Below are 15,154 nucleotides of genomic sequence, written 5' to 3' on the forward strand. Positions count from 1 at the left end.
CCCCACACACAGGATTACACATATAGTACAAACAGACACAATTTTGGGACCAGCGTTTGACCATATGCTGGGATGTGCTCCTTTTCTTGGGGCAAAGGCAACAAGCTGTTCAAAGAGGATCAGTTATATCAACATAAAAATGGATTTCTTACTCACATTTGACGGGGATCCTTATTCACTGAGGAACAAAGTCACCTCCTTCCAAACATTCAACATTTTTGAGTTCCACAGTAGTGGGAATGTAAGTATACACTTACCACCCTCAGAAGGCTGCTCAACTCCTCCACCTGGTGTATTAGTGTGCACTGTGTGCTGCACCACATGAGGCTAATTTCTGCATGATGAAGAAACCAAGCTGCTTCCATCTTCTGTTCCAGATGTATTACCACCCCACAGAGACAGACAACGCATAAGTAATCGAGAACCCAGGACAGTCTTATGCCTCTTTTGACTGTGTCTCTTTTATTTCTTGTCATCCCCCTTTTCGTACCTTCTGAGATGGACAAACCATGGTAACTGTAACCTACTGCTGTTATTTAATGCACAAAAGGGACAGCTGTACAATCAAGCATACGTTAGATGATAAAACTTTTTTGAAAGGGATACCACACCTCTGGGCTGGAACCACAAACAAGAACACCCCTATATCACATTTCTGGCTAGGAACCACAAACAGGAACACCCCTATATTACACTTCTGGCTTGGAACCACAAACAGGAACACCTCATGTGGACCGAGCAAATCATACATTTCTATTACCACACATAATATTCAAAGTATATCATTTTTAATATTCATAATGTTTTTATTTAGTACCATGTAGGGGAGAGTCACCATAAATGTAACAGCATGGGGCTTTATTCATGAAAAAAGACTGACCTTAAGCATTAACGCAGAGGCAAATTCGTAACTTACTGTAAGTGTTTTGTGGTAACGTCCAAATTGATGAGAAAGGCTGCTTTCGTTTGTTTCTTAACACCCAGGTAAGCTTTTACAAAGCAAATACCCAACCATGTGGACTAATCTGCAGTGTGCTTATACATGCCTGTGACCAGGTAGCTGTTTCTTTTCCATTAACCACTTGGAGCATTCATAAAATGAGGCTAAGGCAACATGGCAAACAAATTATCTGAACACGTTTAACATTAAACACTGAACTTAAAAGTCAAGTCAAGAATTCCATAAACATATAACAGCAAAAAAGCACATTGTTTGTCATATCAACTCAGAAGATGCATAACTGTGACAGCCGTTATACATACAGATGGGAAGATTTTTTTTTTGGTCACCTAGCGTCCAGTTCCCGCAAGAATACGCTCTCTCCTAATTCTTAAGCCTTGAGCACGTAAAGGACAAGGACAGCCATTAAGGGAGTCCAATTAAACCAGGACCCTGGACAACAACGACACGACTGACCAATTGTGTCTGTGCCTTTTTGTATTTTTATGTCGTCATTACATCATCCTCTGATGTTTTTTTCTGACCACTGACAACAGTTGGAATATATATGAAAAATGGCTGTTGATTTATTTTGCCATTGCGTTGTCAAATAAATTGATTGGAATTCACCATGGCCGTTACGCCCGGGAGGACACGAAAGACTCAAAGACTCACACAGGCTCTGTAATATAAGTTGAGCAGGAAAGGCTCGACTGAAACAAACTAACATTTTAATGGTATCAAGATTATTAAAGATACCGATGCTCGATGCCGTGTTTGAACATCACCGAGAGACGTAAAATAAGAAGTTTATGGCGCATAATTAAAATCCACATCATCATGCAAAATCTGTGTAGTAAAACTGAATGTTACTTTCCCGGTAATTTTTTGTTCGCGTGTTTATTAATGAACACAATAGATATTGGTAACAAAACTAAAACAACATCTCAACTTGCTCTACAAGTAATAACGTTAAGCCCCTCTCCAGAAATAAGAGATGTGACAATGTTGTTTCTGTTTTGTTAGTAAATTGCTGGAGAAAGAGAGAGAGAGAGAGAGAGAGAGAGAGGGTGGGGGAGTTGTTAGAACTATTGCTGGCCGATCCGAAACAAAATTCAAACGCCTATCTGGATGCTGGGTCTGATAGATAGCTCATGGTAACGCAAGAAGTCTTGAGGATCCACCATGGGAAACTCCAGAACCAGTTCACGGGTAATATCCGTATAAGGGAAATCACAGTGTATATCTAAATCTATTTTCTTGCGGTCCAAGTGTGATACGTCGGTCCTGTGGTCCCCCTTGGAAATATAAAGTTATCATATTCTGTTCTAATCGGTCCAGAATGAGCGCGGACTGCACGAGCTACTACAGTTCAGAGAAACACTTCGTGAACGGATTTACTTGTCCCAAACCGGACAGCGATGCCAAGGCGGTGTTTTGTTGTGGATTTAACGACATTAAGTACTGCTGTGATGATCCCAATAGCTTTTTTCCTTATGAGTACGGATACATGTGGTGGCTGAGGTAAGATGTCGAAGCAGTAGCCTATATCTTTTTTCAGTGTATCTTTCTTTGCGCACTATCCCCTATGGTTTTACTCTTTAAAAGTGACTGCATATATCAGTGACTTGTGAAAACTTGAAGCTGCATCCATTTTCTTATTTGTCATTGAATGCATACTGGTAATGTTGGTGAGTATGATTTTGGGCTATAACGTCAGATGCTATGTGATTACGGTCATCCTGATAGTAGTTACATTACACAAATTATGTAGCCTAGTGCATGAAGGTTATGACTTTACAAGCCTAATTTAATTCCATATTAATTTGTTCGAGTAATGTTTTCGTTAGGTACGTCCACCATTAATCTGATATAAATCCAAGCCTGGTATACAGGCAAAACAGAAGCAGCTGGATTCAATGCAGTGTACACCCACAATTGTTTTGAGACTGTTTGGTGAAAAATATGGGATATTTCAACGAGCACAAACGGGCGTGCGCATGATTTAAAAATCAGCCTGTCATGGAGATGGCAAAGAATGATAAAGAACACAGAGATTACGCGGACCGGGGGTGGTGAGTTGTATTGTGCTCGCGGGCGAGAGGAGGGGGCGTGAGGGGTTGCTATCGCGGACAGGGGGGAAATGCGATTGCAGGTACTGTTAATGCTGCACTGTAATATGAATATTGTAAAATATACAGCAATTAGCTTGTAAGTTGCTGTAATACATTTCACGGTATGTTTACTGTAATACATTACTGAATTTTTTTTCTGTAATAACAATTACAGTAAACATACATATTTAGTTACACATAGTACATTTAGTTACACCCGTCTGTGGTGTGTAAGGGGGACTTCGAACTGCCCCTGTAAATACCCCTGTCCTTTGACTGACAGGTCTTTTGAAAATGAAAATCTAAAGAAGGGTTTGCCTTATTATTTTGAATTTTATCAGGGTAGATGCGCGACAACACGGAAGTGAAATCACAAATGACAGAACTACAGTGGATTTTCATTTGCCTTGCACCATAAGGAGTTTGTGGGCCTTCAAACATGAAAAGTAAAATGACCAATTGAATTATCATTTTCTTTTTATCGTCAGTCATGCGGGAATATAATTTCAAGAGTATATATTTGATTGTTTCCATTTGCATTTTAATTGTGACCGGGTTGTGTCATATGCAGTATGGTATGAAAAATGAAAAGTCAAATGGACTTAAATGTGTGATGTAGTATGATCATACGGCAATCTTTTCGTGTTACTGCCACCTGGTGGCAAATCTTTGAATTTTCTCGATTTTCTTACATGTTTTGTGATTTAAAAATTAGTCCTTGATGAGTGCAAGATTTCAATGTAGGTTAAAATGTGAAACGGTTTGAAAGTAGGCAAAAACTATAGAAAACAACATCAATGTTTAAAGTAACCCAAATTTTAAAGACAGCAAAGTTAGCATTTTGTGGCTGGAAAACTTTGGCAGTCAAATAGGCCCATTACTGTATTGAGATTTACGGCAAAAATATAGTTACTGTAAATCTCACCCACCAGCAAATTTTGACCAGAATGCTTTTCAGATCTACTACTACATATCATATACAGGTTCTACAGTAAGGATTTGTTCACTGTACAGTAATATTGCTTTGAAAACTACACAAATCATTTACAGTTAACACACACACACACACGCATCGGTATGTGAGCAGGCTGTGCTCTCTGTAATAACAGTTGATTTCACTGTGCTGACCTCTCACCTTAGGCTTGTCCAATGTGGTGAAAAACTGCTGAAGTTTCCTTCAACTGGCGAAGCACAAGCCTCCTGCTCACAACAGGGCGAGAGCCCACAAGGAGGAAAATGACAAAATTATAAATTCAAATCATACATCATTTCCAATAATATAATGCCCTTTATCACTACTGCAGTGTCATTGTTCTAACCATTTGCTGACAAACAAAACAATAAACAATTGAAAAAGCATGTGCAAAACTTCTACTCCTGCGCTCTGTGAAAACGCAAAGTGAAAGTACTTGGGTACGCAGCAGAATAGCTTAGCCATCATTTCAGCTAGAGGAAAAAAGTACACTACATTCAAACATGTTAAACTAGGTAAACACGATGGGTAGATCATAGAGAACGTTGATGTTTTCGGGAAGTAGCTTGCTTTTAGGCCATTTACTTGACACTGGAATGTCTAATTGAGATCATTGTTTCACTGTTTGTAAGGTAAGATGTTGCTTTATGCTATTTATGTACACAGAAATGCTCGCTTTGAAATTCTTCTGAAAACACTTTAGATCAATGGAAATAATGCATAATGACTTTTGCTATCCTATGTACAAAGAGAAGATTGAGTGCTTGGGGCTCAGAGGGAGATTTTAGCGATGTCAATGCCATCACTGGAGTAGCTGTTGTTTGACTTGTTGCGGACAGTTATTGGATTATAAAAGACCATAACCATTAACCTGGGGTGTCAATTTCGGCCCTCCTTTGGGGAAGGGGACTGCCTTGTTATTTCTTTTGTTATCTCTAGTAGTGTTACTGACCGAGACTGAGGTTTTTTGCATCAAAGTGTGAAGAGTCTAAGCTTTACAATTCTAATTGCATTGCAACATGGATTCTTCAGAATGACAGAGTGATAAGGGAATTGTCCTTGCACCATTCACCGATTTACATTCTCTACTGTACCATATCTGGTTAATAGTTTAAATTCTTTATGAGAAATACAGACGTTATCTTAAATATCAACGTTAACCACAAAACCATGAATATCAGTAAGACATAGCAAACATTTGTTTGAAATCAGTAGCCTACATGTTAAGTACCAGGGGAATATGCAGGAGAAACAGACACTGAAATCAGAAACACACCAGGATTTGTGTAAGTCAAGAACCATTGCTGTCGGTTATCATAGATGTATTAAAATGTGAAGCATGGTGAAAGCAAATATATTTTGTTTTATTAACTTGTATTTGGCATATTTTACGTAGCGTAATGTTTTTGTTTTTCTATACTATATTTTAAATTAGAAATAAAATAGGCCTACTGGATGATTGGTGGGAGAAGGAGTAGCAGGAAAACATGAAAACGCCTATGAATGCAAGTCATGAAAACAGTCTATTAATGAAAGTGGCCAATTTGGAAAATCTAACTCAGTGACTCACGGGTGTGCCAAACATGATGTACTATTTTCTGTATATGGCTTTCACCTAATGGACATCCATAAACCATCCTGCGGAGAACAGGTAGGGGGAATAAACATGTCCTCACAGAAGTGCTTTTATAATGATCAGTGCTGTGGGCAAGTATTTATTTGTTGTCTGGAAGGCATCGATATTCTCGGCTTCCACTTGCACTTCTGTTTGTGCTCCACCGGCGGAGCGGTAGTTAAGGTGCCTGTAATTTTGTACAGATTGCCGAGTCCTTTGACTTCAGCTGTATCATGACAGTGTTTCCCAACACACAGCACATTTGAAAAGGTACCATACGTGGCTTCATTTGTGTAGAAGTGAAAAGGTTCATTTAAAATGTTTATAATGGTCAAATGGTGCAGAAATAGTCCTGTATGTTTAATACACTGGCAATCTGCATGCGTGAAGCCTACTAAACATGATTTATGGTAAAATTAGCCTAATTACAGTTAAATCAATATCTTTAAAAAAGTTAATTTAGGTCTGCAAATCCTGTATTTGGGTAATTTCAAGAATAGATCAGGAGAAACCATACACATGGGGTTCAATATCTCAGCACCCTCTCCATCAGCCCCTACCACCTCTCTATCTGCCCCTACCACCTCTCCATCAGCCCCTACCACCTCTCTATCTGCCCCTACCACCTCTCCATCAGCCCCTACCACCTCTCTATCTGCCCCTACCACTTCTCCATCAGCCTCTAACACCTCTCCATCAGCCCCTACCACCTCTCTATCTGCCCCTACCACCTCTCCATCTGCCCCTACCACCTCTCTATCTGCCCCTACCACCTCTCCATCTGCCCCTACCACCTCTCTATCTGCCCCTACCACCTCTCCATCAGCCCCTACCACCTCTCTATCTGCCCCTACCACCTCTCCATCAGCCCTTACCTCCTCTCAATCAGACCCTACCACCTATCCATCTGCCCCTACCACCTCTCTATCTGCCCCTACCACCTCTCCATCAGCCCTCACCTCCTTTCAATCAGACCCTACCACCTCTCTATCGGCCCTTACATCTACTTCTTTTAAAATGGCAGATGGCTTTTTGGCAAACACCAATAAAAAAGTCTTGACCTGCAAAAGGACAGGACATGTAAAATTTCAACCCAATAAAATATAGCCCTCAGTTTAGCATCTATACCCCAGCAGTTCAGAATTCAAAATCCACCTCTGTACAGAACAAAACAGGAAGAGATTCACAAAGCTGCCATCTATTTTCCTCTTTACAGAGTTGAGAGGTGCTTTGATCACAGAGCTATTCCAAAGATTACACACCTGGCTCCTCTTGGAGTGTGTCAGGTCCTTGGTGAGCCCCTATTTTGGGGGGAAATGACAACTGCAGAGTAGAACAAGAAGAAGTTGCCTAGCTTACAGTAAGTTCTTATGGTCTCATATTGAGAGACTAATTTAGTTAGATCACTGAGAGTCTTAAGACATACACTACATATCCAAAAGTATGTGGACAGCTCTTCTAATTAGTGGTTTTAGCTATTTCAGCCACACCCATCGTTAACAGATACATTCAGCTTAAAGCCATGCAATCTCCATTGACAAACAATGTCAGTAGAATGGGTAGTACTGAAGAGCTCAGTGACTTTCAACGTGGCACTGTCATAGGATTCCACCTTCTCAACAAATGATTTAATCAAATTTCTGCCCTGCTACAGCTGCCCCAGTCAAGTGTAAGTGCTGTTGTTGTGAAGTGGAAATGTCTAGGAGCAACAACAGCTCAGCCACGAAGTGTAGAAAATCATCTGTCCTCGGTGGCAACACTCACTACAGAGTTCCAAACTATGTCCGGAAACCATTTCAGCAAAATAACTGTTCGTCAAGAGCTTCATGAAATGTATTTCCATGGCCGAGCAGCCATACACAAACCTAAGTTCACCATGCGCAATGCTAAGCGTCAGCTGGAGTGGTGTAAAGCACACCACCATTGGACTCTGGAGCCGTGGAACTGGGTTCTCTGGATTTATGAATCACGCTACACTATCTGGCAGTCTGACAGGCAAATCTGGGTTTGGCAGAATGCATAGTGGCTGTAACTGTAAAGTTTGTTGGAGGAGGAATAATGGTCTGGGGCTGTTTTTCATAGTTTGGGCTAGGCCCCTTAGTTCCAGTGAAGGGAAATCTTAATTCTACTGTGTACAATGACAATCTAGAGAATTGTGTGCTTCTAACTCTGTGGCCAAAGTTTGGGGCAAGCCCTTTCCTGTTTCAGCCTGACAGTGCCCCTGTGCACAAAGCAAGGTCTGTAAAAAATGTTTTGCTGAATTTGGTGGGGAATAATTTGACTGGCCTGCAGAGAGCCCTAACCTCTACCCCATCAAAAACCTTTGGGCTGAATTGGAATGCTGATGGGGAGCCAGGCCTTAATGCCCAACATCAGTGCCCAACCTCACTAATGCTCTTGTGGCTGAATGGAAGCGAATCCCCACAGCCATGTTCTAAAATCTACTGGAATGCCCTCCCAGAAGAGTGGAGAGTGTTACGGGAGGAAAGGGGGGTCCAACTCCATATTGATGCCCATGGCTTCGAAATGAGATGTTCAGCAAGTACATATGGGTGTGATGTTCAGGTGTTCACATACTTTTGGAAATGTAGTGTAGCGCCCTCTCATCTGCTGGAGGGCAGTGCTCTCTCTCTTCTGCCAAAAAGAGCATCTAGCTAATGTTTGATGACCAACACTATATTGCATGACTGTCAGGTTGTTTTAAATAAAATCAGTTTCATCTGGAATTAAAAAAACTTTTATGGGACTGCTATCTCAGGACACAAGATATAGCATGTGAAAGGGTAGGCTGTAAGTACATTTTTAAAACTCTGGACAGTTTCAAATCCCAGCTGAAGTGCTTTATAATGAGAAAATGAACATGGTAAAGATTAGCATTGCTTTAATTATACCCCTTCTTAAAAACCAGAGAGATATAACGGGTCTCTGCTCAGTCAGGACAGTTACAGTATACTCCTGTGGATCTGCTTTGAACGTGAAAGCTGTCTTTGATTTTATCTTCATATCCAAATTTTAGTTTTTGTGTGTAAACTCATACAATGTCAACATGTTTTTGCCGTTTTTGCAGTAATTGTGTGAAAATTGCCATGGAAACACACAAAAATCCTATGGCTTATCAAAGCAAAACTAAACCACTGAATATATGATAAGTCACGTTCTCTCTCTGAATGTGAGACTGGCAGGATTGTATTCTAAAGCATGTCTCTTTTTCCATTATGGCAGTGTTGGGGCACTGGTGGGTCTCTCCATCGCTGCAGTGGTCCTCCTAGCCTTCATTATCACCCTATGTGTCCTTTGCTACCTCTTCATCGCCACAAAACCAAGCCGGCTGGACAACGGTCTCCCACTTCGGGCACCAGGTACACTGCGTGGTAGGGGACCCGGTGGAGTTGAAGGCCTATAGAGCCCATGTGCAATGCATAGACCTAGAGATTGAACCTAAATCCTTAGACGAATGGCCTAAAAATAGTGTCCCTGGGTAGGATTTGGTATACATGTTCACCAGTTATTTCCTAACGTTACGAAGAGGTAATGGGACTCAAGGCCAAGAGAGGTGATTGATAATGCAGGAGACAAATGTTACAAAAAATACCGCTTGTATTTATTTTCAAGGTGAAGAAAATGAGCCAAAAAGTTATGGCTTAGATAATACACATTCCAAAAGAAATGCACTTAACCTGTAACAAACCAAAAGAAAATCTTGTAAGACATCAAAACACTATGGTCAGCTTCACATTCCAACAGCTCACAACTGCCACTCTCCCCCCAACCAAGTCTAAACAGAATGCCTTGTATAAGGCATCAACAAGGCCCGGGACCCCCACTGACACTGTCTGCTATCCTGACCCCCACGGACACCAAACAGACAGCACCTGTACTTATTCTAACACTTTATCCCCTTGCACTATTGTTTATTGTTTACTGTTTACCGTTTGCACTATGTTTATGTTATGTTTATGTTATGTTATTGCACTATGTTTATTTTATTTTATTTTATTTTATTTCATTTTATTTATCTTATTTTATGTTCACTGTTATGCACCACCGAACCAAAACAAATTCCTCGTATGTGTAAACCTACTTGGCAATAAAACCTGATTCTGATTCTGATTCTGATTCTGATTCTGAAGTTCTTTAGACAGGTCATCATCACCAGGACTATACTATGTACATTACTGCATGGGCATTAGTCATTTGTAATTTCAACTGATTAACTATATAAGTAGAATTCCTCCTTACGTCACAATAGTAAACTCCTTTTTACAAATAAGCTCAAATCAAATAAGCACAATTATATACACACTCAAAACAGAAACACAATTTTTTTTAAACATTTACATCCAACACCCTTTGCCCTACAGGGCTGGTGAAAGTGGTCTTCCTTTTGTCCGACTGGGCGAGTGCGACCTGTCAATAGCCCTTGGTTAGATCTAGTGTGCTTATGAAATGGGACTCACCTAATCAGTCGAGGAGGTCGTCCACCTGGGGCATGGTGTACATGTTAAAGTTGGACATCGCATTCAGGGGTCTGTAATCAATACAGAAGCGAAGGGAGCCATATGGATTGGGAAGGAGGACTATTGGACTTGACCAGAGGCTGCAGGCCTCTTCAGTCACCTCTATCCACTCCAGTCTTCACCACCACTGCTGCTCGTTCTGCTTCCGGGATTCTATATGGCTGCACATTCACCATTGCCCAGTCAGGTGTCTTGATGCAATGATCTACTACATTAGTGCATCCTGGATGGGGATGCACTAATGTAGGTCCAAAAGCACGATTCTGGTCCAAAATCTCTTTTACCTCTTGGACCTGATGGGGCATTAGGTCCATGCCATAACGCACAGTGTTGCAGGGCGTTGAAGTATTTTCTTCAGTGGTGAACAGTGTGACTGTGGAAGCCAGGGGTCCGTCCACCTGCTTTTTGAGCAGGTTAATGTGGTACACTTGCTTGCACATTTTGCAGGAGACGTGCATTGACATACTGCACATTGGTGACAATAATCGTCTACAGCCCTATGCATTCCTGGCCAGTGGAATCGGACAGCAACCCACTTCAGTGACTTCTGGACCCCCAGATGAACACCCAGGACATGCGAGTGGGCTAACTGTAGTGCTCCACACAGTTGTGACCTAAGCCTGAGGCAGGACCAGGAGTTTTCAGGGTTCAGTGCACGGCCATGCATTTTAATAGAAAAGGCCATAACGTGCAGAGAAGCACCCATCAAGGTTAGCGGATTATGGTGCTCATCTTTGCGATCAGCCTCTTTCGCTGCTTCTGCCGTAGGCCATTCAAATGGTTAGCTTTCGCTGAAAATGAATGGATTACAAATTCCCTTCTCGTCGGAGAATGTGTTGCTTTACCCTTCTGGTGGCTGGGAGGCGGACTTCACTTTGCAGTTGGGAGGGGTGTAGGTCAGAGGTTCAATTCCCGTAGTGTTGCATCCTTGAGCAAAGTACTTAGCCTGATTGCTTCAATATTATGTATAAATGTATTCTATATAAAAGTTATATAAGTCGCTCTGGGTAAGAGCATCTGCTAAATGCCTGTAATGTAATATCTGCCCTTTTCCTATCTTTTCGGTCCAGTGTTGATAGCGCTTGGCCCATTGGAGAATTTTCCTCTTATTAACAGCACATAGTAAGGGCTTTTTTGCAGATACACATCTTTTTAGACCAGCAGATTGTAGTTGTTGTTTCACTGTAGTCAGTCTCAAATTACATTAAGTTCTTTCTGCATTTGTGGTGCAGTTGTATGATGGTTTCTTTTGCTAGAAAACACAAGATATTTGTCTTCAGCCTCTTGATCTTTCTGCTCTTCCGTTAACATTACTGCCCATCAGCCGGAACCTTCCAAGTGTGTGCAGAACACTACACCTGACGTGCATTCATGATGAACATTCGTGCCAAACTAAGTTTGCAGCAAACAGTTTATGTTGAACGATTTTAAATGAACATTCCATTTAGTTCGCCACCAAAAGCAACCACAGAGCAGACTTAAAAAACAAATACTTTGACGTATATATGAGCTCACATTACAGAAAAGTGCCATATGATGGGTCTAGTACAGAGCAGACAACTTCAAATGCAATGAGGGGATAGTGTGGCTGCCAGACGACTCATCATTTGCAGTAACTGTCAAGAGTTTAGCCGATATCTTGCATGATTTTACAACGTTCTCGTGCTGCTGGAGTATGCAAGCTCAGTGTCGCAAAGTTTACATTCGACTATTTTCTGAAATCTGTTCAAGACCAAATGGCGCTTTTTTTTCTTGTGCTATACGTGTGACATGCAAATTTCATAAATGATCTGGATGATGACCACGTCTTTCAGTTACATGAAAGGATGTATTTAATCATTTGTTTGGAAGACGGGTTGTGAGCTGTGAGAGAGAGCTGCTGCTTATGAGCTTGCCGCTCATATTGATTTGATGGTTAGCCAACTCATTTGCTACCTCAGTCTCATAAAACCATAAGGAACAGGTTATCAGAATGGAAATATATAACTGGGGGTTATGTGGCTGAGTTCCCACAGGTAAAATAATAATGACCAATTAGACTGGAAGGTGCTGCTGGGTGAGTATCTGAGATCCACCTGTTCACCTCCAGCACCATCACTTCTTGTGCTCATGATCGGGTCCTTTCAGGATGGCTTTATCTGAGTGTTATTATTATAACGAGTATCTCAGCTGCAAAGCAGTTGCAAAATTGGTACTTATTTCACTCATTTTACAATGTCCATTCTCCTTTGAGCTTGCCATATATTAATATTAAAATAAATACTACAAATATTAGAATGAACCAAAAAAAAAGTATTTATATAGAAAGCCTAAAAAAATTTAGGTGTAAAAAAACTGAAGTAAAATTTTAGGTTTATCCATATAAAGCATTTTTTCAGTGAACTAAAAACTTCATTAAGTACAGGTCACATTGTACTGCTGCTGGGCATTTCAGATTGCCTGATTTCAGTTACAGGTGCAGTGGCAGGTGAAAGCCTGTATCAGTTTGAGCTTTCCTTCATCTCTCTGTTTCAGGCCCTGAGCTGGGCACACTGGAAGGAGCCAGTGAGTCTAGCGCCCCTTCTGGCCCACAGGGTTTCCGCAAGCACTTCTTCAGCCGGAAACTGGACTGCGACAACCAGCCACCCGACCCGGACCGTCTGTTCCAGAGGTGCTTCATGGCCACAGTCACCACTGTGAACGTGGAGGGGCCATCTTAGATCAGCCTGACGTTGACCATGGTAGCAAGTTGGTCATTTCAGCGAGAGACGGTTCAGAAATTCTTCACACACACACACACACACACACACACACAGGTTTTACACAAGCTGCTCTTCACCAAACTCGCCCGCCCACCCCCAACCCCTGCTGAATATGGATGAGCATCACACTCAGCACTGTATGAGAAATAAAGACAAATTCTCCAGGGATCACCACACAGGAAGATTTCCTCCTAACTCCATGGTTCACAGATTATTCACACATCACACCTAGAGCGTATCTGTCGGTTGCAGCCCTGTCCAGTTAATGTGTGGTATGATTTCACCAAAATTATTTCATCATGTTGCCAATTCTGCCAAGAACTATATTATGATCAGACACTCACAGGAACTACTTTAAAAACAGATTAGGTGCTTAGGTGCTTAGTGCATTTCTGCCCCTCTGCTGAATCACTTCTACCAAGCTGAAAGCTTTCTGCCAGACCAGCACAAGCTGTAAGCTGTGTTAATTATCAGTGTTTTTTCTCTTTCAGTGCGACATCTTTGCTTTGCAAAACAACCTCATTACAAAGTCAGATTCTGAACATGCTGAAAAGCATTAATTACACAACACATTTGGTTCCTAAGTATTCCTCTGAAGAATACATTAAATGAAGTTCATGAAAACCAGCACTGTCACACGCACAGATGCATGCAGGGAGATGCAGTAGATATATCGGTTTGGGCAGCTGTATTTATTTTCTGGAGTTAGAGAAAGCACAAAAGGAGGCAGTGTGAAGATAAAAACTTCACCATTCACCAGTTAAAAATAGCAAACTAAAATGAAGGAACACCAAAGAAAAACCAGACAAATGGTTTTTCATCTCCCTCTATTGCTCTCTCTCCTCTCTCTTCCTACTCTCTCTCTCGAGTCCCCAGTCTGAGACACCTACTGTGAAAAGAAGTGCACTGCACAAATGTGGGCTTATTTGAAAACGCAACCGAAGAGCATGTGCCCACTAGCCCTGAAGGGGTGGCCACTGATTCAGTTCCCTCTCCCAAACCGAGCCATGCCACAAGTGCAAATTAATTCACTCCAGTCATTTCCTTATATTTTATTATGTGTAAATTACTTTTCTTTTTCTTCAAAAAAAGTGACTTTGTGAAGTGCTTTGCATGTAAAAATTCAAATTGATGAAAGGGCTTGGACATTTCACTTGGACATTGTGTCTAGTTTTAGGCATTTCTCTACATAGTCCATTTTTTGTTGCTACACATAATGTTTACTGTGCAATGAAAATCCAAGCTAATTTCAATGGAATCAGCATTTTGTTTTCCAAATTATGCAATTTTGCTGCCGTATATGATGCATTACAAAGGTGTACTTGAATGATGTTTGACAATGTCAGGCAATGAATTCTGTTTGAAATTTTGCTATTTGCAAATTGAGAAGAAATATAAGAGCCAAGTGAATTTGTACTCTATAAGAATCAACAGGAATTATGTTTGAATGGTTTGAGTGCAGTTACCTTTAAGTGCATGTTGTGCTTTTTCATGACAGAAAATCATTTTCTCTCTTCATGGTTTATCTCTGAGTCTGATGGTTACAGGTGCAGTATATTTTTATTGAATTGCTGTGGAATGATTTATTGGCATGAGAAAGACCAGTGCCCCAAACTCCATGTATATATATATATATATATATATATATATATATATATATATATAATACTGTTCTTTTGTCTATGAAAGTTCTTACATTTGTGAATCATTAAATATCATGACCAAAATCTCAGCTGTCTGTGATTTTGTTTCAATATTCCGATTCTCTATCACACATTGCCTTAGCTGTGGGTCTGTTTTTCAACTTCACTGAGTATCACATTCAGGTATTTAGAGCTATTCAGACCACTAAAGCGTAAGTAGTGTAAGGTTTTCTAATGGTGGAGATTTTCCTTGGGCCCTATTGATCTTCCCACTGAACCCTGCAAGGTTGAGGTGACTTCCTCTGCCCGACAATATATATAGAGTTCAATCCAGATTCATGCAGTCATTGACCATCCATATGCATACACACACATGGGTATTGGAATGGAATGCAATGCAATGCATGTAGCTGAGGGAACATTCAGTTTTCCTGCTGAAAAAATATAGATAAGCTGTTGGCCACAGAACTAGACCTGTGCAAATGAATAATGGAATAGCCAGGGAAATATATATGCTGCATAAGGGAATAGCCATGATATGCACCTGTATGAATGAATCAGGTTTTTTTTTTTTTTTTTTTTTTTCCCCCAGTAAGTTTTTATTTTAGCAA

General features: G+C 40.8%; 1 protein-coding gene across 1 annotated transcript; it reads left to right on the forward strand.

Annotated features, from left to right (window-relative positions):
• The first annotated feature begins 2,048 nt into the window (after nucleotides 1-2,048).
• On the forward strand, nucleotides 2,049-14,513 carry LOC135256549 (protein shisa-like-2A). The gene is made up of 3 exons (XM_064338428.1): nucleotides 2,049-2,464; nucleotides 8,865-9,001; nucleotides 12,674-14,513. Exons 1-3 carry the CDS (start codon nucleotides 2,283-2,285, stop codon nucleotides 12,856-12,858), a joined length of 504 nt encoding a protein of 167 aa, XP_064194498.1. The 5' UTR covers nucleotides 2,049-2,282; the 3' UTR covers nucleotides 12,859-14,513.
• The last annotated feature ends 641 nt before the right edge of the window (nucleotides 14,514-15,154 follow it).

This window comes from Anguilla rostrata, chromosome 6 (genome assembly GCF_018555375.3).
Source record: "Anguilla rostrata isolate EN2019 chromosome 6, ASM1855537v3, whole genome shotgun sequence".
Taxonomy (NCBI): domain Eukaryota; kingdom Metazoa; phylum Chordata; class Actinopteri; order Anguilliformes; family Anguillidae; genus Anguilla; species Anguilla rostrata.

Excerpts from the sequence above, each read along its gene's own strand:
- LOC135256549 (XM_064338428.1), top strand. The coding sequence starts at position 2,283 with ATGAGCGCGGACTGCACGAGCTACTACAGTTCAGAGAAACACTTCGTG. Across the intron at positions 2,465-8,864 it reads GGATACATGTGGTGGCTGAG|TGTTGGGGCACTGGTGGGTC; the intron begins GTAAGATGTCGA and ends CCATTATGGCAG. Across the intron at positions 9,002-12,673 it reads TCTCCCACTTCGGGCACCAG|GCCCTGAGCTGGGCACACTG; the intron begins GTACACTGCGTG and ends TCTCTGTTTCAG.